General features: G+C 59.0%; 1 protein-coding gene across 1 annotated transcript in view; it reads right to left on the reverse strand.

Annotated features, from left to right (window-relative positions):
* POLN (DNA polymerase nu) overlaps positions 1 to 20,032 on the reverse strand; it is a 171,642-nt gene that overhangs the window by 3,436 nt on the left and 148,174 nt on the right. Inside the window, exons 20-24 of the mRNA XM_067734870.1 lie at positions 18,838 to 18,920; positions 13,940 to 14,071; positions 8,902 to 9,012; positions 6,581 to 6,659; positions 448 to 515 (exon numbers count right to left, since the gene is read on the reverse strand). Coding sequence (XP_067590971.1) covers positions 448 to 515; positions 6,581 to 6,659; positions 8,902 to 9,012; positions 13,940 to 14,071; positions 18,838 to 18,920 — 473 coding nt within the window. The remainder of the gene's footprint in view (positions 1 to 447; positions 516 to 6,580; positions 6,660 to 8,901; positions 9,013 to 13,939; positions 14,072 to 18,837; positions 18,921 to 20,032) is intronic.

Below are 20,032 nucleotides of genomic sequence, written 5' to 3' on the forward strand. Positions count from 1 at the left end.
GGAGGACTCCTGCCCAACCTGAGGACTGAGTCGGGGACAGGTGGTCTCTAGCTTCAAAGAATCCCGGAGGGCTCACAGCGGGTGGTGCCTGTCGCGGGGCAGGGTGGGACCCAGGCTTGGAGTCTGTGCTCAGCCTGTGGGCCTCAGCCACCCCGATGCTCCAGCACTAACCCTGCTGCCGGCCCCACCGCCTGGCTCCCGCCGGCCTGGGGTCCCAATGTCGCCCCCATCCTTCCGGGGCCCCTGGGGCTGATGCAGGGCCCCCAGTAGGGCACTTACCGTTCCCCTGGCCAGGGAATGGCCGTCCAGACCTCTCAAGGGCCCCCAAACAAGGCTGGCCCTTCTGCAGGGGGCACACAGCAGGTGCAGGGAGAGGGCCTGTGAGCCCCCAGGGAGATACTGTAACTATTCGTGACACAGAAACAACCCTGGCTCCTCTGGGCTCACCTGCAAACTCAGGAATCTGTGAATCCTCCACTTCAAACAGCAGCTCGTCGTGAATCTGGGCAACCAACCTGCAAGACATGCGGTAGAGGGAGTCACCCCCGTGCGTGGGCCTTCCGTGCTCTGTCCCTGCCTGTGACAAGGGGCGCGTGGGGGGCATGTGCACGGGGGCACGTGGGGCACTGCCCGGTGCTGGCCAATCCGCCTAGGTTTTGGCACAAGGTGCCCGTGAGGATGTGGCTCGGTGGGGAGTGAGAGGACCCAGGCAGGGGCTGGTGGGCGGGGGTCACGGCACCGTCACCAGGACAGCCTGCAGAAGGAGAACACAGGTTAGAATGATGCATTGGAGGCAGAGGGCCCAGGATAAGAGGGTCCGGGCGACCCCCTGCCCCCCACAACCTGGGGAGCCTGACGAGGACACAGTGGGGCTGAGTATTTTGAGGAAGAAGAGCCCCCCTTGGACCATCGCGGGGGCAGGGGCTCTACTCGAGGCCATTCTGCAGGCACAAGACCCCAGCATGTCCCTGCTCCTGGGTCCTGGCCCACGGCCTGGGCACCTTGCTGCTGCCCTCCTGGCCACTCCCTGTCCCCGAGACACCACGCTCCCCGCCTGGGTCTGGGCCCAGGGCTGAGCTCCAGGGGAGGAGTCAGCACTCACTCCAGCCCACTCCGCTGGACAAGTCCTTGCTCGATGCCCCACTTCTCTGAGCCCCCTCAGGCACCCCCTTGAGGGGTGTCTGTCCCCACCTGCCTCTGGGTGAGGAAGAGAGAGGGGGGGTGTGGACGCTGCAGTGGAAGGAGGTGTGTAGGCAACAAAGGTGCTGCTGAGGGGCAGGGCTCCTGGGAGGACGCAGACTCAAGCGCCAGGGACTGGCAGGTGCGCATGTGTGCATGGGGTGGGGATGGAGGAGGGGGACACCCCAGGGATCGGCCCTGGAAGCTGTTCCTTGGCCGCACAGAACACGGTCTGCAAGGATCTGGCCAGCATGGGCCAGGCGTGCCCCGCGCTTAGAAGGTAGGATCTGGGGGCTTCCCTGGTGGCGCAGTGGTTAAGAATCTGCCTGCCAATGCAGTGGACACGGGTTCAAGCCCTGGTCCGGGAAGATCCCACATGCCGTGGAGCAACCAAGCCTGTGTGCCACAACTACTGAGCCCGCGAGCCACAACTACTGAAGCCCATGCAGCTAGAGCCCGTGCTCTGCAACAAGAGAAGCCACCGCAATGAGAAGCCCGCTGCACCGCAATGAAGAGTAGACCCCGCTCGCCACAGCTAGAGAAAGCCTGCATGCAGCAACGAAGACCCAACGCAGCCAACAATAAATAAGTAAAATAAATAAATTGATTAAAAAAAAGAAGGTAGGATCTGGGTTGGCTTCTGACACCTACTGGGGGCTGTGACCTCAGACCCGGTGCCAGCCCCTCCTTGGGGCGGACGAAGGAGGCTCGCCCTGTGCACTCAGGGAGGGGGTAGGCGTGGTGCAGGATGGTCTTGAGGACCTGTAGCCCTCAGGGAGGGTAAGCATGTGGGGGGGTGGGGGGGCATGTGCTCTGCCCTCTGTGTGACCTGGTCTCTGCCTCTAGGACACTGCTTCCGAGGGAAGGGGCCATGTCCTGTCCTTGTCACCGTACAGCCTGTGCACACTTGTCACCGTACTGCCTGTCCACGGCAGGCAGAGGCAGCGCCTGGCAGAGCTGTGGGCCCAGGGGCACCAGGGAGCTGGGGCTGCACAGGGAGGGGAGGCAAGGCCCCCGGACAGGGGTCACCACAGTGGTGAGTCCGGCCGGGCGCAGGGAGCAGTCTTCAAGCCCAGTGCAGAGACGGACTGTGCCGGCGCTTTCAGAAGCTGTGCAGGACTTTGCAACCGAGAAGCACAGAGCTCTACCCTGAACCACTCTCCCCTTTTCTCTGTTGCTGGGTCGGGGGGAGATGAGGCTGTGTTCCCAGCCGCCTGCGGTGGGTACCCCCCAGCTCCCAGGAAGGCTCTTGAAAGGGCTGACGTGCGGGGGGACGGGGGCAGGTACCCTTTCTAACACCACTACTTTCTCCTTTTGCCTGCTATGCGCTGTGATGGCTGGAGTGGCCACCTCTATCCAGGCACCAAGAGGGAAACGGCCAGGGAGCCAGAGGAACTTCAGTCCTGCCGCCCTGAGCCTCTGAACCGAAGTCAGCAACTGGATCCCTCACGATGGGGGAAAGTCCACTTACGTCTGAGCTGCCGTGAGCAGGCACAGCCCATCCTGCTCGTGGGAGTGAATCCCCAGGGCATGCTGGGTCCAGCCCAGGCCGCAGGCTGCTGGCCGGCAGACGCCGCAGTCCCCGCAAGGAGGGGGCCTGTATTTTACGTGCAGCCTCTGGCCAAGGGCTCTCGGCTCTGTCCTCCGGGCAGCCAGGCCGGGCTGGCAGCATTGCCATTTACTTTCCTGAACTGACTTCTAGGCCTCTGGTGGGGTCTCAGGCTCCCGAGAGTTTTCATACTTTTTGAAATTACACTGTGAAATTCTGAGTTGCTGGCGTGCCAGCAACCTAAGAATAGGTTTGAATGGTTAGTCACTCACACGTCTCTCTCACAGCTGACTGCGACATTACCATATCTCCAGTTGGAAACTGGGGCACAGGAAACGCACAGGAGGCGCCCGGGTGGGGCAGGTGAACACAGGTGTCAGACCCGTTGTCTCCCAGGAAGCGAGCTGATGGCTGAGGAACTTCCCGTCCCCTTGTCCTGCGCGGACAGGCCGCACGTAACCATGCTCTCGTGGGGACGCTCCAGGAGCGCCTCGCCTCACCTCCCGGCTGTGGCCTCCTCGCCTCACCTCCCTTCCAGGCGCCCCCAGCCCTGAGCACACCCTGAGGACTCATCTGAGAGCACAGGCGCGCGGTGGCTGAGCCCCAGGCCTTCCCGCGGCCTGGCCACAGTCCTTGAGAGACACGGCGAGGCCCCACGCCCCTGCCGTTACGCCGTTGTCCTGACCTGCGCAGGTGACCACAGATGGCCGCTCTGGGGAGCCTGGTCTCAGTGCCCCCGCAGTCCCTCTGTGCTGTCAAGGTCAGGTTTTGTTAACGGCTCTGCGTCCTTCCTGCTGGACCAGCGTGGCGTCCTCCTGCCCCCAAAGGCCCAGCCTCCCATCCGTCCACTCCGGCCAGTGGCTGCTGTGGTCCAGGCCATGGTCCAGGGGCTTGCTGGCTGCCCCAGCCTTGCTTCCCATACATCCTCAAGGGCCCAGGTGCTGCAGAGCCCTCTCCACCTGCTGCCCTGTCACCATGCGAAGTCCAGGGCCTGCTGCCCCCATGTCCCTCAAGGCCGCTCCTCGCTGCTTGGCTGGTCCTGTCGCCTGCCCTGGGCCCCGGGCACCTTCTCCGCCCCTTCCTGAGATGGGGAGAGCAAGAGCCCACATGCCGGGCTAAGCCTGACCACAGATGCCCTCGGGTTGCTGCCAGGTGGGCAGAGGGCAGAGGGCTGCCTGTGTGGTGGGATGACCCTGCTGTCCTGTAACCATCGGCAAAGGAGCAGGGTAAGTGTCCCTTGAGGCTGCCACGCCGTCCAGTGGGGAAGCAGTGGGGCTGCGGTCCTCTGCACGAGCCCAGGGGAGGAGAGTCTGCAGCGTGCTGGGGGGCCCGGTGCTGGTCTAGTTCTGGTGATTTGGGCTGTGTTGCACCATGCTCTCGGGTTCCCTTCTCTACATGCAGGTGTTGGAATCAACAGTCTCCAAAGCTTCTTTCCAGCCCCAACATGGTCTGAAACCTGGAAAGGCCTGTCGTGGGGGTCTCACGTCGGAAGAGAGGAGGCTGCCCCCCCGCCCCCCGACAGCTCAGCACAAGGCCAAGTGAGCTCTCGGCCAACGGCAGCGCTTGGGGTCACAAGCCCCCTGGCATTCCTTCCCCAGCCCGTGGGCAGTGAGTGGAGGCCGTCCTGTGGTTCCAGCCCGCGGGGCACTTCGGGGCGACTGGACCAGGTGCCAGGAGCCCCAGGGACGCGTTCCAGTCACGTTGCTTCAGGCAGATACCAGCTCACGCGTGGCCCGCATCTGTCCCCCCCACCACCCCGACCACCGACATCGTCCTAGACCTTTCCTGCCACTCCAGGGAGAACAACTCAAGTTCACACGCACAGCGTGGGCGGCCGTGTTCCACACTGGCCTGCTTCGGTTTCTGAAACGACACGAAGCGGTTAACGTGTTCTGTTATGAAACGCGTTTCCTGAAGACAACACAGCGCTGGCAAAAGGGATGGCCACCGGGTTTCTGAATTCCTGGATGAGGACTGTCACCAAAAAGCCCCAGGCCCTCGTATGCCACTTCCCTTACCCATCCCACAGAAACTGGAGATGGACCAGACCTCCTAGACGTAAGATATCGCGGACGCGGAACAACCGGCGCTAGCGCAGGCCCCACACACCCTCGCGCCTTTTACCCTCAGAAAAGGCACAAGTGAACAGGATGCAGGAGTCGAGCAGAAAGCCACGAGGAGCCCTGGATGGAAGAGGCGTCTGGCCTCGGCGTGTGCGTGCTGGGGACGGCCGGCAGGAGAGACCTGGCGACAGGAGAGCATCTCCCACTCAGCTCCTGCCCCCTCACCTCCCGCAGCTGCTGCAGGAACCGGAGACAGCAGCCCAGACCCTGGCGCAGCTACCGCAGGGCACCTGGGGTAGCACTTATATCCTGCCGGGTCTCAGGCTTCTCACCCTCTGTCCTTCCTCCCAGCCCTGGGGTGACAGCCGGGGTGTGGCTACTCCTTCCCAGGGGTGTAAGGTGAACCATGGACCAGAGGAAGTGCCCCGGGGCAGGGGCTGTGAAGGCGGAGGCCAACAGCGGTGGAGCCTGGGAAGGTCTTCTCCCGTCTCCTTTACTAGGACACGACCCTGCAGGCCAGGGCCTTTGCCCCGGACACACTTCTCTACAAAGTTGCTGAAACTGACAAAAGAACGTAGGCTAGAACATCAAAACGAACAGGAGGAAACATCTGAAGAAGTAAAGGCGGAAGCTTGTTAAGCAAAGATGAAAGATGTCAGGCAAGGAAAAATCCCATGCCTTGAGGATATAAAATAGTATCAGAAGCCTAGAGAAAACCGTAAGCTCACATGGAAAAGGGTGGCCACAGGCCAGCAGGCCCCGTGGCCCAGAGGTGGCGGGAGAGGGGCCAGCTGTCCTCTGTGCTGGTGACGCCCCGTAGCGCAGCGGAGTGAGCAGACGCCCCTCAGGGTGCGGCCCATGAGACCACTTAACGCTTCATAAATTTTCATCACCTAACCCGCCATGAGCTTCCTCCCCAGGTGCAGACAGGCTGACGCCCGGGAAGGGCTCCTGAGCAGGCAGGCCCCCGCTGGCCCACATGTGGAGCCTGGGAGGGCCCGCAGGGGTGGCAAACAGACATAGAGACCAAAGAGGGAGGGAGGCAGACCTCCTGGGGTCGGACATACTCACTCCTCTGGGGAGCCCAGGTGGGCCGCCAGGAGGGGATCCTGGGATTTGGGAGGAGAACCCACCCCCTCCCACCTGCACCCAGGCCAGGACCTTGGGCGGCCCGAGGGGTGGTTCTGGGCCAGCAGAGCCTGGGACGAGCACACCTGGTCACCCGGACACTCCCTCTGCTCGGGGTGTGTGCCCAGGAGAGCAACCGACGCAGACGTGGAGCCTGGTGAGAGCCTTCGGGGAGGGGATGGCAGCAGAAGCCGGGCCTCTGGCTCACTTATCAGGGGCTGGGAGCGGACGCAGTGTGGAGCCCCATGTCCTGTCTGAGGGGCCGCGGGGCCCACCCAACTCTGAGGCGTGTGTACCCCTGGGGCCGTGCCCGAAGGGGTTCGGGCTCACCGAGGGGAGACACATTTCTGCACCAGGCAACCTGGGGAGACTCAGCGTGCTCCGGGGTGAGCGGGCCCTTGGCCGCCTTGCTCAGCCCCAGCTGGGAACAAAGCGTTCTCCTGGGAGTGCTGGGAGCACCTTGGCTGAAGTGGGTCCTTCCGTGGGGGTCAGCGAGCTTGTCCGGTCCAAGCCCCGGAGGGAAGTGGCCACTGTGGCTTCGCGTCCTGGAGGCGTCTGCCCGTGGGCTAGGCGCAGAGCAGCAGGCCGCCCACCCGAGCCCTGCAGAGGGCAGGTCCGCGCCCTGGGCTGGGCCTGGGCCGGCTGGCGCTCACTCACTGACCTGGCCGTCAGGATGGGGGACGTGGCCACTGCTGTGAAGAGGTGGATCATGGCCATCTTGCAGAGGTCCGCGGCCGAGCCTGTGAGGCACAAAGGGCGCTGGTTCAGGAACAGTGTGAGGCCCGGGGCCCCGCAGCCCTGCCCACCCAGGAGGGCTGTCTGAATTTTCTACACTGCCTAACGCATGACCCCACACCCAGCAGGTGAGAGCCACAAGGATCTACCATCTCTCAGTTCTTGCACGTGTGGCTGTGCCTTTGCTCAGGGCCTCGCAGGCTGAGGTCGGTGTGGACCTGGCTGTGTTCTCATCTGGGGCTCCCCTGAGGAAGGCCCACTTTCAGATGACCTCAGGTTGCCAGCAAAATTCATTTCCTTGCAGTCCCGTGACTGGGGTTCCCGTTTCCTGGTGGCTGTGACCCTCAGGTCTGTGCCACGGCCCTCTCCCCAGCGTGTTTGCCCCTCCACGGCCAGAATCGCTGACTCTGACCCCTAAACATTCTTTCAAGGGCCCACCTGATCAGCCCAGGCCCACCTGGGATGTCCCCTTCTGATACGCTCAAGTCAGCTGACTGGGGACCCTACACCTGCCGTGTAACACGACCTGCCCCTGGGAGCAGTGTCTCAGCACGCTCACAGGTTCTGACCACACCTGGGCTGTGCCCGCTGCACCAGCCGACAGGATGACGGAGCCCGGACGGCGGCCATGGGCTCAGACCCCGCTCCCTCAGCCCTCCCGCTGTGCAGCCCTTGAACCTGGCAGAACCTCAGCCTCCCAGTGTGTGGAGTGGGGCTATGATACGGAATCAATGCGGGATCAATCACATGGTCAGTCAGGCACTCTGGAGGTGCTGGCCAGCGTAGGGGACACGCTTGTTCCAGCGCCAGGCAAACAGTGGGTGGTTCAACAACCGGTTCGGATCACGGGAAACAGACTGAAGTTCAGGTTTCCATTCCTGGCTTTAAGCTGCTCTAGCTGTTCAAGGCTCCTGAGGTTCACGAAGAAATAAAAGGCCCCAGTCAGTGGGCCGCCTCCCTCCACTGCAGGGCCACACTTCCCACGAGCGCAGCAGGAATGCTGGACGTGCAAGTCTGGTCTCTGCAGCTGACCTGCCGGCCGCGAGGGGTCTCAGCGCCACGGGGACCCTCTGCCGGGCCTGGGATGTCGGGGGGCTTTGCTACTTGAGGAGGAGGAGCAGAGCCAAGAGAGAGGAGGTGAGGGGGCGGGGGGAGCAGAGCGCGGGTGGGGTGGGATGCGGGAGCAGGCCTGCCGGGCCCTGTGTCTGCCCAGGTGGAGGGACAGCTCCCTGGTGGGCACCGGCTCAGCTCAGCACGGGCAACGGCAGGTCACTTGTCCCGTGCTGTCCCGTGCTGGGAGATCACCTCTCCGGGGGAGCTCAAAGCGTGGCCAGGCCTCCTGGTCCCATGTGGAGAGGTCTATGTGCAGTTTTTTCTCCAAACCAGCTTCAAGGCCGCCAGGGACAGAGGCGGGTGGTCGTGAGCCAACCACGGCCTCGCGTGAGGGAGCCGGCCTGAGACGCAGGGACCTCTCAGGGTTGGAGGCTGTCGCTGTGCTCTGCTCTCGTCTGGGTGGTCACAGCAGGGCAGGACCCGGGAAGACGCTACACTGAGCCCAGAGCCGGTCCCAGCCGTCCTCCCGCAGCTGCCACCCCCTCTCCTGCTCGCCAAGGCTGAGCTTAGCCGGGCAGCGCTGCCGCACCGGCCTCTGTGCAGCACTCGCTGGGGACTTGACCTTCCTGCTCCACCATCCACGCCTCGCACTCTGCGTCTGCTGGGCCCGGGCCACCCTCCTGCTGCAGAAACCCCTCGGGGGCTGGGGTCGTACCTCCAGTCTTCGTCTCTGGGCCCAGGGACCTTGGTTCTCCATCCGTGACCGCTGGGGTCACAGGTGGGGACGTTGCCCGACCCCCAGGCCCCCAAGGCCTCATCAGGACGGCGCCTAGCGCCGCCTCACACCTGCCCTCCACGCAGAGACTGTGGCTTTGGCCATTCTAAGGAAGACTGACGGATCCGTGGCGGGTGCACTAGGGTTCGGATGCCTGCCAAGGATGAGGGCTGTGGCGGAGAGACCAGGCCGAGGGTCAAGGGACTGAGCTCCAGGTCTGGCCCTGGCGCCGGCCGGATGACCTCCTGGAGCCTGTCTCCCGTCTGGCCTCGTGGGGTGCGTCGCAGTCAGGAAGGGGACCAGGTGCTGAGCACCTGCCCTGCGGCTCCCAGCAGTAACCGCCAGGAGGACGAGAGCAGGATACACCCTGGCACTCATCTCCTGGGGCTGGAAACCGAGAAGCAGAGGGGCTCTGGCACCTTGCACCACGAAGTTCACCGCCTGCCGCTCTGCTTGAGCCCGGAGCTGCGGGTCGCGCGCACGGATCCTCGGCAGCGGCCTCCTCCTGCCCATGATGGACACCACACAGCCTGTGTCACACGGAGGAAGAGCAAGATGAGAGCAGCAGTGAGCGGGCGGCGCGGCGCCCTGCTGGACCCTCCCCTTGTGGGCACAGCTGCTCTCAGACTAGGTCCTGGGGCCCCGCGGGAACCCTCCCTGCTGCAGCCGGAGCAGCAGTGCCGGAGCTCCGCCCTGAGGCCTCTGGGTCTGTCTCTAGGGCAGGTGGGCTCTGTGGTGGGAAAGCAAGGACAGCAGCAGAGTGGCCTTTGCTTGCCCGGTGGCATGTTTTGCACACTTTCTAACTTCTAGCCGTGCTTAGATCTGATGTAGGACAGGAAGGGCGGTTTTTACACTCTAAAGGTGAAAAACCACTTGTGGTTCTTGGGGACAGAAGTAATTCTGGACAGTGTGGCAGCTGGAGTTGGGGAGAAAAGCATTAATCCTTAGTTCACTCAAGGAGGGGTTGATGGTCTGCGTCAGAGACCACATCCCTACACATGAGGGCACATCCAAGCTTTGTGGGGCCCAAAGCTTCCATAATTTGGGGTCCTCTTTAAGAGAATGAATGCAGAGGTGCTGCAATGGTTATGTTCCTGACCAGTGAGAACTTTGGTTTTACTAGGTGTTGGTAAGAACTAAATCCCCAACTTACACGTTATGTGTCTGAGGATTGGAAGAATTTCTCACATACACAATAATTATAAAAATGACAGTGTGTTAAGCACCTGCTCCAATGCCAGGCAACGTATAATTAAAGTCCCCTCACTGTGACAGGCAGCGAGAACAGGGAGAGCCGTGCTTCTGACGGGCGCATTCCAGTCTCTGTCTCTGTGCGTGTCTGGTGATTTTTCCTTTTTTTAAATATTTATTTATTTATTTTTGACTGCGTTGGGTCTTCGTTGCTGCGTGCCGGCTCACTCTAGTTGTGGCGAGCGGGAGCTACTCTTCGTTGCGGTGCACAAGCTTCTCATCGTGGTGGCTTTTCTTGTTGCGGAGCACGGGCTCTAGGTGCGTGGGCTTCAGTAGTTGTGGCACACAGCCTCAGCAGTTGTGGCACACGGGCTTAGTTGCTCCGCGGCATGTGGGATCTTCCCGGACCAGGGCTTGAACCCATGTCCCCTGCATTGGCAGGTGGATTCTTAACCACTGCGCCACCAGGGAAGCCCTGTCTAGTGATTTCTGACCGGATGCTGGGTATTGTGCGTTTTATGTTGTTCAGTGATGGGGTTTGGTGTTTTCCTTTTTTTTTTTTTTATTTAATCAATTAATTTATTTTTGGCTGCGTTGGGTCTTCGTTTCTGCGCGAGGGCTCCCTCTAGTCACGGTGCGCGGGCCTCTTACTATCGCGGCCTCTCTTGTTGCGGAGCACAGGCTCCAGATGCGCAGGCTCAGTAGTTGGGGCTCACGGGCCCAGCTGCTCCACGGCACGTGGGATCTTCCCAGACCAGGGCTCGAACTCGCGCCCCCTGCGTTGGCAGGCAGATTCTCAACCACTGCGCCACCAGGGAAGCCCCTGGTGTTTTCCTTTCAAGAGTGTTAGGCAGGCCTGAGGTACCTGCAGATCGCCTGATCCTTTTGAGGCCGACTTTTAAGCTTTGTTAGGGTGGGTTTAGAGCAGCTTTAATCTAGGGCTAGTTTAGACCTACTGCTGAAGTGTTACCCTTCTGGGTGAATGTCTCAGATATCCACTGAGCACCCGCCATTCCAATGGTCAGAACCCAAACATCTCCTGGCCCTGTGTGAACTCTGAGGTTGTTCAGCCTTCTGCTCCCCAGAAATGATTCTGCTTAGTCCTGTGGCGTTTCACTCTCTGCACACGTATCTCAGTATTAAGGACAGACGGGGGACTCCTCTGAAGGTTCATGGAGACTTTTTCTCTATAACTTCCTCCTCTCTGATAGTCTACCTTGCAAGATCCGGTTGCCTTTGCCTCCCAGACCCAATCCTTGTCTCCTCAACTCAGCGAGGCCACTGTAATCTGCTTGGGCTCCCCTCCTGCACTATGGTCTGTGGCCCTAGACACAGGGTGTCAGAGGGCTCCCCTCCTTTGCTTCTGTTCTATCAGAGACCAGAGTAATACACTGCCTATGATCCAGTGTCTGGAACAGTTGCTTCATACATTTTGCCCAGTTTTCTAGTTGTTTATGGTGGGAGGAAAGTCTGAACTTCTTTGCGGCCCAAAGCAGAAGCCCCTGGTTCCATACATTTCAAATCTTGTTTCCAAGGCTTGCGGTCCTGGCGATTATAGTTCCTGTTCACACTGCGAGATGACCTCTGGCCCTGCACCTTCCTGTTACTGCACTCGGGAAGTGGGAGGGCATGGAAGGAATGCTCCCGGAAGCCATCCCTGTGCCAGGATGGCTAGCACCCCTCAACCGTGCATGGAAAGAGCAACAAACCTCAGGAATACCCACACTGAGATCCGAACTAAATGAGGCACCAAGTTGACTTCCCCTTTAGCCGGATTCAAAATATAGCTGTGGCCACGGCAATGCCACATACCATGGAAAGGAGTACGGTGGAGGAGGGTGGAGGGGAAGAGACGGCGTCTTAGTCAATCGCAGTTAAAGTACCCTGCTTTTGCCAATTCTACAAAAGATGTGACCACGTGAACACACTGCAGGGCCTCTCCCGGGGCCTGGGAGGAGGGGCCCACGAGGAGGGGCCCACACAAGGAGGACCCTGAACTTACAGCTTCATCAGCATCATGGTCAACCTGCCTGGCTCACCTGTCCACCCCCGGGCAGGTCAGTGAGCCTGCAGGGAGAGCGCAGGCTCACACCACCTCCTTCCCTCCTCGCCCTGCTGTCTACCTCTCACCAGTGGTCCCCCTCCATCCCACCTCCCAGGACTTCCTGAGCTAACAGCCGTGTCACTGCTCCCAGGTGCTGGCTCTGATCAGCTCCCCTCCCGACCTCTTTTCCACACTCTTGCTGGAACAATCTGCGAAAAATGAAACCCAGGCTCTTTTCGTGACCCGTGTGGTGCTGTGCAGAGTCTGGGCGCACACCTGCCTCTTCCTGGCCCCGCCCCTCCCTGCCGGCTCTCCCTGGCCTCTCACCTGGTCTTGCTCAGGTGTCACCTCTTTTTGTGTCACTGTGGCTGACCGTCCCCAGGGCTGCCCTCTGCTGCTCTCTGCCCAGTGCCCCGGGATTCTTCCAGGGGGCACTTCCAGATGGGATCTTCCAGGATCCCATCTTTCTGACACCGCCTGGATGTACTTGCTCACTGTGGGTTACGTTTCCCTGGATTGTGTCTCCAGGAGAGCCAGGAGGTCCTATCCCTGGTGCCAACACAGTGCCTGACACGGGTAGGCACCCAACAAATGTCTGTAGCATAATTTAATGACAGTTGAGCGTCTGCCCAGAAATGTAATTGCTGCGTCAAAGGACATGCGTGCTTCACGCTGGCAAGCGTAAAGCTCCACGGCCCTTCGAGAAAGTTCAGTGCAGGGCAGGGATGCAGAGCCGTGCAGCAGAGAGGCACTGGCTGGGCCAAGCTGCCTGGTGGGTGGGTCCTGGCCTGGCACTGCCTGTTTTGTTAGCTGTGTGAACTCAGGAAGCTACTTGACCTCTCGGGGCTCATTTTCTTCACCTGTAAAGCAGGGTCACGATGTGACCCAAGCTTTTGAGTTGCAGTGAGGATGACGTAGCCAGTTGTGGGCAGCCGTGGACACCACGCCTGGCCGCGCTGTGCAGCACGAGGGCCTGCGTGTGGCTGTCCCCCCTCCTGCAGTGACCCTGGCTCCGTGCACTCAGCAGCGCTGGGTTCTATCACTGTTTTCACATTTCATAATTGATAGTATTTTAGTTTTCCCAAGCGTGGGGCCCCAGTGAGGAGGCTGTAGGCATCGACTCGGGCTGTGCAGCCTCCGTACGGCTCACCCCCAGGCCCAGGAGCCGAGGCCTGTGAGATGCTCACTGGGGGATAGAAACGGTTTCCCGGCTTTCTCGAGCCCCCAGGAGGCTGCAGGAGCTGAGCGCTGACCCCGCACAGGCTGCTGTCGGGATGTGCGGCCAGGCCCAGGGGAGCCTGTGGGGCCGCCCTGCACTCACGGGCTCCCGAGAGAAAGGTCATCAGTGAGCCCCCGGGAGGATCCCGGGCCCTGCGGGATGCGCCAATCCTCCGTGATCCCAAGTGCGCTGACTCTCCGCTTGCTCTGTGGCGACCACTGCTCTCTGTTTTGCGTCTGTTTCATGAGCTTCTGCTCCTACGTTGATTTCCTTCCTTCTTGTTTCTTTAATCTACTCTGCTGCTCGTTCCCAAATGTCTTGTGTTGAATACAGTCATTTATGTTCAGAAATTTTTCTTTCTTTTAAAGCACCCTTTTAAAGAATTCCTTCATCTCTAAGTGAAGGTCCGCTTGGCCATGTCTTACGGTTTTTCACTGAGATACTTATACTGTCATTTATTGCTAAAATGCTTGTCATTGGCTTGGGACTTCTTTTTAAAATCTTAAATCATTTAGGAGTGCAAGGATTTTTCCAAATAGGCAGATGGAGGGATGGCCACACATATTGATATAAACTACCTTTTTATCCCACTGTGGTCACAGAACATGCTCTGTTTGACATTCTTTGAAATCTGTGACCAAACTGTGGCGAAATGTTGTGGATACACCACATGCTTTTCCTAAGAACACAGTTCTCCATTTTTAGGTGCAGGACATCTCTGTGTATCTATCCATCTATCATTTCTAGCTCAAGCTTAGTATTGTTGCCTCCAGAAGAGCCTGGCTCTGGACCCTCCTTACGTGGAGCCTTTTGGTCCCATTTATCCAGCAGGGGCTGGATGCTCACCCAGTCCCCACCCACCCAGCCCCCAACAACCCCCCACCCTCCCATCTGTTCACCCACCCACCGGAGGAGCAGGGTCTGGGAGACCACCTGGCTACTGCAGAGAGGGCGTGGGAGAGGGAGGGGGACCTGCCGACGGCTTTGGCAGCAGCTGGCTGACCTGTCTGGTGACACTGGGCAATGGTTGCTTGGGTGAAGTCCTTGATTTTCTTGTACTTCTGCAAAAAACTCTCCAAAAACTGGGCAGCTTCCTGAACGGGAACTCCAAGGCCAGCAGCAAGTCGCTCCTTCCCTGTGTGAGTAGAAGCGTGATCAGAGGCCAGTCTCTCGCCCAGCGGGCTCCCAGGACACGAGCCACCAGGCAGTGACCACCACGCGTGGAAGTGAGCCCACAGAAGGGATCTTGGAAGACTCGCTGCGTCAAGGCCCAACTGGCACCACTGGTCTCTTCTGATTGGTCAGGATGGTGTTGGCTTTGGCTTCACAGACCAAGTGTTCGGTGCCAGCCAGTCTGGACGGGAGCCTGTTAAACATTTATTTATTCAACAATGTTGACTGAGGGCCTGGCAGGTGCTGCAGGTGAAGCCCTGGTGAAGGAGCTGTAGTCCCTGCTTGCAGCCTGTCCAGAAGGGAGCCTGTTTCCAGAACTGGGGGAGGCTGGAGAGGGCCGGCAAATAAAAGAGGAAGGGAAGTTTCCAGTGCCAAAATACGAGGAGCTCCCACCCTTGGAATGTTTTTTTGAGACAAAAACTTTTGGTCCAGACCAATATTTGGTCCCTAGAGGACGCAGGCGTTCTGGAGAAGCTTCTTACAGCAAGATCTCTGGTCAGGATGACACCCGAGTTCCAGGATGGCACCCCGAGTTCTAGATGACACCCAAGCTCTAGGATGACACCCTGAGTTCTAGGATGACACACCAAGTTCCAGGACGACATCCCGAGTTCTAGGACAACACCCAAGTTCCAGGATGACAGCCCGAGTTCCAGGACGACACCTGAGTTCTAGGATGACACCCAAGCTCTAGGCCGGCACCCCGAGTTCTAGGACAGCACCCCGAGTTCCAGGACGACGCGCGAGTTGCAATCGACTCCAGATCCCAGGAAACCACTTGTTCGCTTTCTATCAGTGCAGATTTTCTTTTCATTATTTTTTGTGGTAAAATATATATAACACAAAGTATGCCATACTGTAAATTAATTTCGTGTTCCAGAATTTCGTATGAAGGGTATAATGAATTGTTCACTATAAATACTCCTTTGCATCTGGCTGTCTTCTTTCATTGGCCATAATGTTTCGAGTTCATCCACGTTGACAGCTGTATCAAGAGTCTATCAGGAGTCTGTTGCTTTTTTCAGCATCGAAGTGTAGTTGATTGGTAACATTGCGTTCGTTTCAGGTGTACAGCAAAGGGACTCAGTTACACACACCTCTTTTCTTGAGCATGGACCGGGTTACCCTCTTTCTTCATACGTTTTGTATTCTGGCTATTGTATTATAAATGATATGTTGTAGACACTCTAGATTCTGTTATGTTTCTCTCAGCAGTGCTGATTTAGAAAACAAAAAACAAAAAACTTCAAACTTTGTCCCCCTGCAGTCAGCAGCAGCTGAAAGCGCGCATCAGTCCTTTCAGCAGTAGCTGGGCTGTTTGAAGTCTGCCCTTTTCACACACAGTCAGGGTTCAGCCAGAGATCTGGGCAGAGCTCAAGCCCAGAATTCGGGGTTCTCCTTTGACTCTCCTCTTTCTGAGATTTCTCCCTTCACTTTCCAGATTCACTGGCTGCCCTGACCTCTTTCCTCTGCCTTTTATTTTCCCCAATTAATTAATTAATTTTTATTTTTGGCTACTTTCGGTCTTCGTTGCTGCGCGCAGGCTTTCTCTAGTTGTGGCGAGCGGGTGCGTGGTGCGTGTGGTGCGTGGGCTTCTCATTGCACTGGCTTCTCTTGTTGTACAGCATGGGCTCTAGGTGCATGGGCTTCAGTAGTTGTGGCATGTGGGCTCAGTAGTTGTGTCGCACAGGCTTAGTTGCTCCGTGGTATGTGGGATCTTCCTGGACCAGGGCTTGAACCCATGTCCCCTGCATTGTCAGGTGGATTCTTAACCACTGTGCCACCAAGGAAGCCCCTGTCCTCTGCTTCTTGAAGCCAGTAAGACCCTGGATTTCTGTCGGGGAGTTTTAGCCACACACAACACGGACAGAGGCTTGCCTTCAGGTGAAGAGCTACAAGACGGCAAATTCACCCTGTGCTATTCCTTCCTTCCAAGTGTTAACCCACCTCCAATTTCTGTCTGCTTTTGGTCACTTTTCAGTACCTTTAGGTAGTTGTTTATTATACTTTAGCATACTTTCTAGTTGATATCTGTGGGAGGGTGGTCTGATCGGAGTGCCATGGCCACTGCCGGAAGTCACATTTCTCCTTCTGTGTCTACGGCTGAGAAGGAATTCCTTTCCCTTCCTCTGTAGAGCTGTTGGGATATCCCAAGGTCTCTGTACAGGAAGAAAGCCTGCTTCCGAGAGAAGCCGGTGATGTGGCAACTCTGAGAGAAGCAGAAATGGGCTGAGCCGGAGACTGAGGGTCTGGTCACTTCTCCAGGCCCCGGTCCTTATTCCCCATGCCCTTGGGGGGTCTGTCACACTCTAAGGCCACCGTGCCCCTGCCCCCCAAGTAGGACAATGTTTGGCTCTGTGAGGGCTTCTGTTCCGTGCTTCGTGTTCATGGGTCCCCACTTCCGACACGACTTCCCTTCACACTTTGATTCAGCTGATCAGGTTCCTGCTGTTTCAGTTGTGAAAATGCAGGCCTGTCTCCGTAGGTGCATCCCTGGGAGCACGGATCCCCTTGGTGGGAGCACGAGGTACCCCACCTCATAGGTCCCACGTGAACATACAGTTTGGCTTTCCCCACAGAGGGCTAATTGCCTCCCGTGTGTGTGTGTGTGTGTGTGTGTGTGTGTGTGTGTGGTGCAATTCTAAGTTTGGGAAGGAAACCTTCACTCCCTTTCCTCCACGTGCTCTCTGCCCCATGCTGAACTAGAACAGCTTCTCACTCTTGGTTACAGCTCCAGGGCCTCGTGAGAGCTTGGCACTCGTGGGCCTCCAGGGATGCTGGCACAGGCCTGACCGGCTCCTGCACATCCTTTAAAGCTCAGCCCGGCCTGGCGAGGGGCCTCCCCTGGGCTCAGCAGTCATGCTGGATGTCGCCGATCACTCAGTGCCGTCCCCGCAGGCATGCTCGTGTGTCTCATCGGACAAGCGTCGGCCCCTTGGAGCAGGAGGCCTGGAGCCCGGCACTCGGTGCGCACCGGTGACGGGACGTGGAGTGAGCTTAAGATGCGCAGCGAGGAGAATCAAGGGTCACGCTGACTCTAAGAGTAGCAGGAGCTCAGGGCAGGACGGGAGGAGCAGGGGTTTCTGCTGCCAGCGGGCCTGGGGGGGCACAGTGCTGGGCAGGCGGCTGCATCCAGTGGGCTGAGGGCAGCGGTGAGCCCAGGGCCTGCGCTCCGCGCCGAGGCCTGCAGGCGGGCAGACATTCCCATTTCAGGGGGGACAGGTCTCTGGTGGCAGAGGCCTGGCGGCTCCCAAGCCCTGGGGAGAGGGGCTGAGGCAGGCGTGGGGATCAGGCTGCCCGCGGGCTGGGGGTACGTCTTCTCGCTTGTCCTGGTCCTGCTCTCCCTCTACAGCCTTTTGTCATCCTCACAGTGACCATGACCCCGAAGCCAGGCCGGGGCCATGTGCCCCCAGCACCCAGAGCAGCCGCTTCCAGACTCCTCGTGTTTAGGTGAAATCGCAGCATTGCAACCCACAGGAGCCAGGCGGTTGAAGGCTTCTCTGCTGAGTTTCCAAAGGGCCCCAGCAGCCCAGGACGCCCGGCCCTTCAGGAGACGAAGGCCCCACTTCACACACGAGGCAGACGCAGCCCGACAGGTGCACAGAAGCCCGGCTGTCAGGTGGCGACGGGAGCGGCAGACACGAGGCCCGGGGTGGGAACCCTGTCAGCATTAGGGCTCAAAGCAGCGGCTAATGACTCATTGCTTATTTACAAAGTGGAGCTCTTTTCCTCCCCAGAAAATAACAAAGTGAATACTCCAGAAGGTGCCAGACCTACAGGAACAAAGGCTGACTCTGGGTGCACCGGGTAGCGGGGGCAGCGGGGGAGGCCCGCCGCCAGAGACTGGAGCCGAAGCGCCCCTGCCCGAGCCCTGGCTGAGACCACAGCCCTGGCAGGTTTGAAGCGGGTTTCAGACTCATCATAAGCAGGTCGGTCCGGGAAGAGGCGCTTTGGAAGCAGGTCACACGGCACCGCAGTCACACTGGAGAAGCCCGAGGTGGCTCCTACGTGCAGCTGACTACACGTTTGCCCAGGGTTTTGCGCTGGCAGCTCTTCCCTGAACGGACACAGGGTTCCTATGGCAGGGAGGGACCCTATTCTCCGTGTCTTTACACAAGCCCTGCTCCTCAAAATGGAACTGATCCAGGAGGGGCCTACGCAGGCCTGGCCGCCAGGCCACAGCCTCTCCTGACCCCCTCCCTCAGCTCCCGAGGGGCGTCAGGCCCACTGATGCAGCAAGACCGAGAGGGAGAAAGAATTTAAAAAGCCCAGAGAGCCCACGGTCAGGAAGGGAGAGGAGAGGGTGGGAGAGGGGAGGGGAGCAGGTTGCTCTGCCTTGGGTCCTGGGTCTGGAAAAGGGGAGGGGAACAGGGTGACGACAAGGGCTCCTGGAGCATCTCAAAGCACAGGAGTGGCCCCCAGCAGGTGGTGTGATGTGGGGTAGGGGGAGGCTTTGGTCGGCCTTCACTTCTGCACGTCCACTCTCCGTGCAAAGGTTGCTGGGAGCCCTGAGGGTTGAGGGCGTGAGTGGTCTGACTGGTGTCTGGTGCATCACAAATACCATCAACATGTGTGTAAACAGCGGCACACAGGGATGCACAGGATGAGTTCCATGGGCTGAGAGTGATTTCTGTAAGTCACAGCCACATTTCAATGCAGGTGCACAACTAGAGCACCTCCGTCTGGCCTACAGGTGACACCAAGGCCTCAGGCCCACCCACAGCCTACCTGCTCCATAGACCACCGAGTACACCACCTTCTTGGTCTGCTCCCTGTCTGCGTGCGTCACACGCTCTGGGGAAATGTCCTTCCTACATGGAAAGATGGCACGTTGTCAGGCACGTTGGCACCTGTCTGAGGAGGTCCTCAAGGGTCCAAACCACACACATCCCCTCACACCCCAAGAACCACTTCAAGGTCAGGCCTGTAGTACGGTAGGGGAGACAGTCAGCATCTAAAGCATCTGTGTCAGCCTGGCCCCTCCGAACAGATGCCAGCCAGGTTCTGGGGTATCCACACCCCAAACCCAAAAAGTGGCTCCACCACCGGAGTGCCAGGCAGACAGGAGGAGGCCTGGGGCCTGGGGCCCGCCTGTGGGTGCTGCAGTAGGGGCTGCTTCTGGGCCTCCTGCAGGATTGGATGAGCAGCCTGTGCCTTGCCTCCTACAGAAGGAAGGGCCCTGTCCTGGCGTTCAGACAGAATAAGAACCAACTCCACACCCGGCAGCGTGCAATCGTGCCGCTCTCCAAAGATTAAAGCTGAGCCTGAGAAGCACAGGGGCCGGTGGGCACCCAGGGCCCCTCCTCCTTGCTAGGCCATCCTCGCCTAGCCGTGCGCACACCCCAAGTCTCCCTGATGGAGTGAGCACGTCAGATCAGCAGAGACAGAGAGAGAGAAAAGGAAGAAAAAGGAGCCTGTCCAACCTCTGTGGGCAGCCCTGTGCTGGGCCCTCCTGCAGGGCTGGCCTCCACTCGTGGCCATGGGGTGAAGCTTAGGATCTGTGCAGGGATTTGGGGTGTATGGGCTGCCCCGGGCCTGCACGTGGCTTCTAGATTTCCCGGTATGCACGGGGCTTTGAATGCCCTATTTCCCAAAGACCCTCTCTCCCCAGCTTTTCCTCCCAAGCTTTCAGGCTCCGTTATTTGCCTCGACTGAGGTCTCTTGTGGTTGACCTTAGGATGTTTTCCAGCAACGCGGCCACTTTTCTGACTGGAGACAGTTCCGAGATGGGGAAACAATGCCCGTGTCAGCCCCCAGACAAGTTAGAACAAACAAACACTATTCTTTGCGAATAAGGTCTGTGCCTGGAAGCAGGGACAGGGTCCCACTCTGGGCAGGAGGCTGCTGAGTCGTGGGAGTGGTGTGGGCCGAAGGAAAACACCACAGAGCCCTCCTAACTGTTTTCAGCTGCTTTTTTCTTGAT

This window comes from Pseudorca crassidens, chromosome 4, assembly GCF_039906515.1.
Source record: "Pseudorca crassidens isolate mPseCra1 chromosome 4, mPseCra1.hap1, whole genome shotgun sequence".
Taxonomy (NCBI): domain Eukaryota; kingdom Metazoa; phylum Chordata; class Mammalia; order Artiodactyla; family Delphinidae; genus Pseudorca; species Pseudorca crassidens.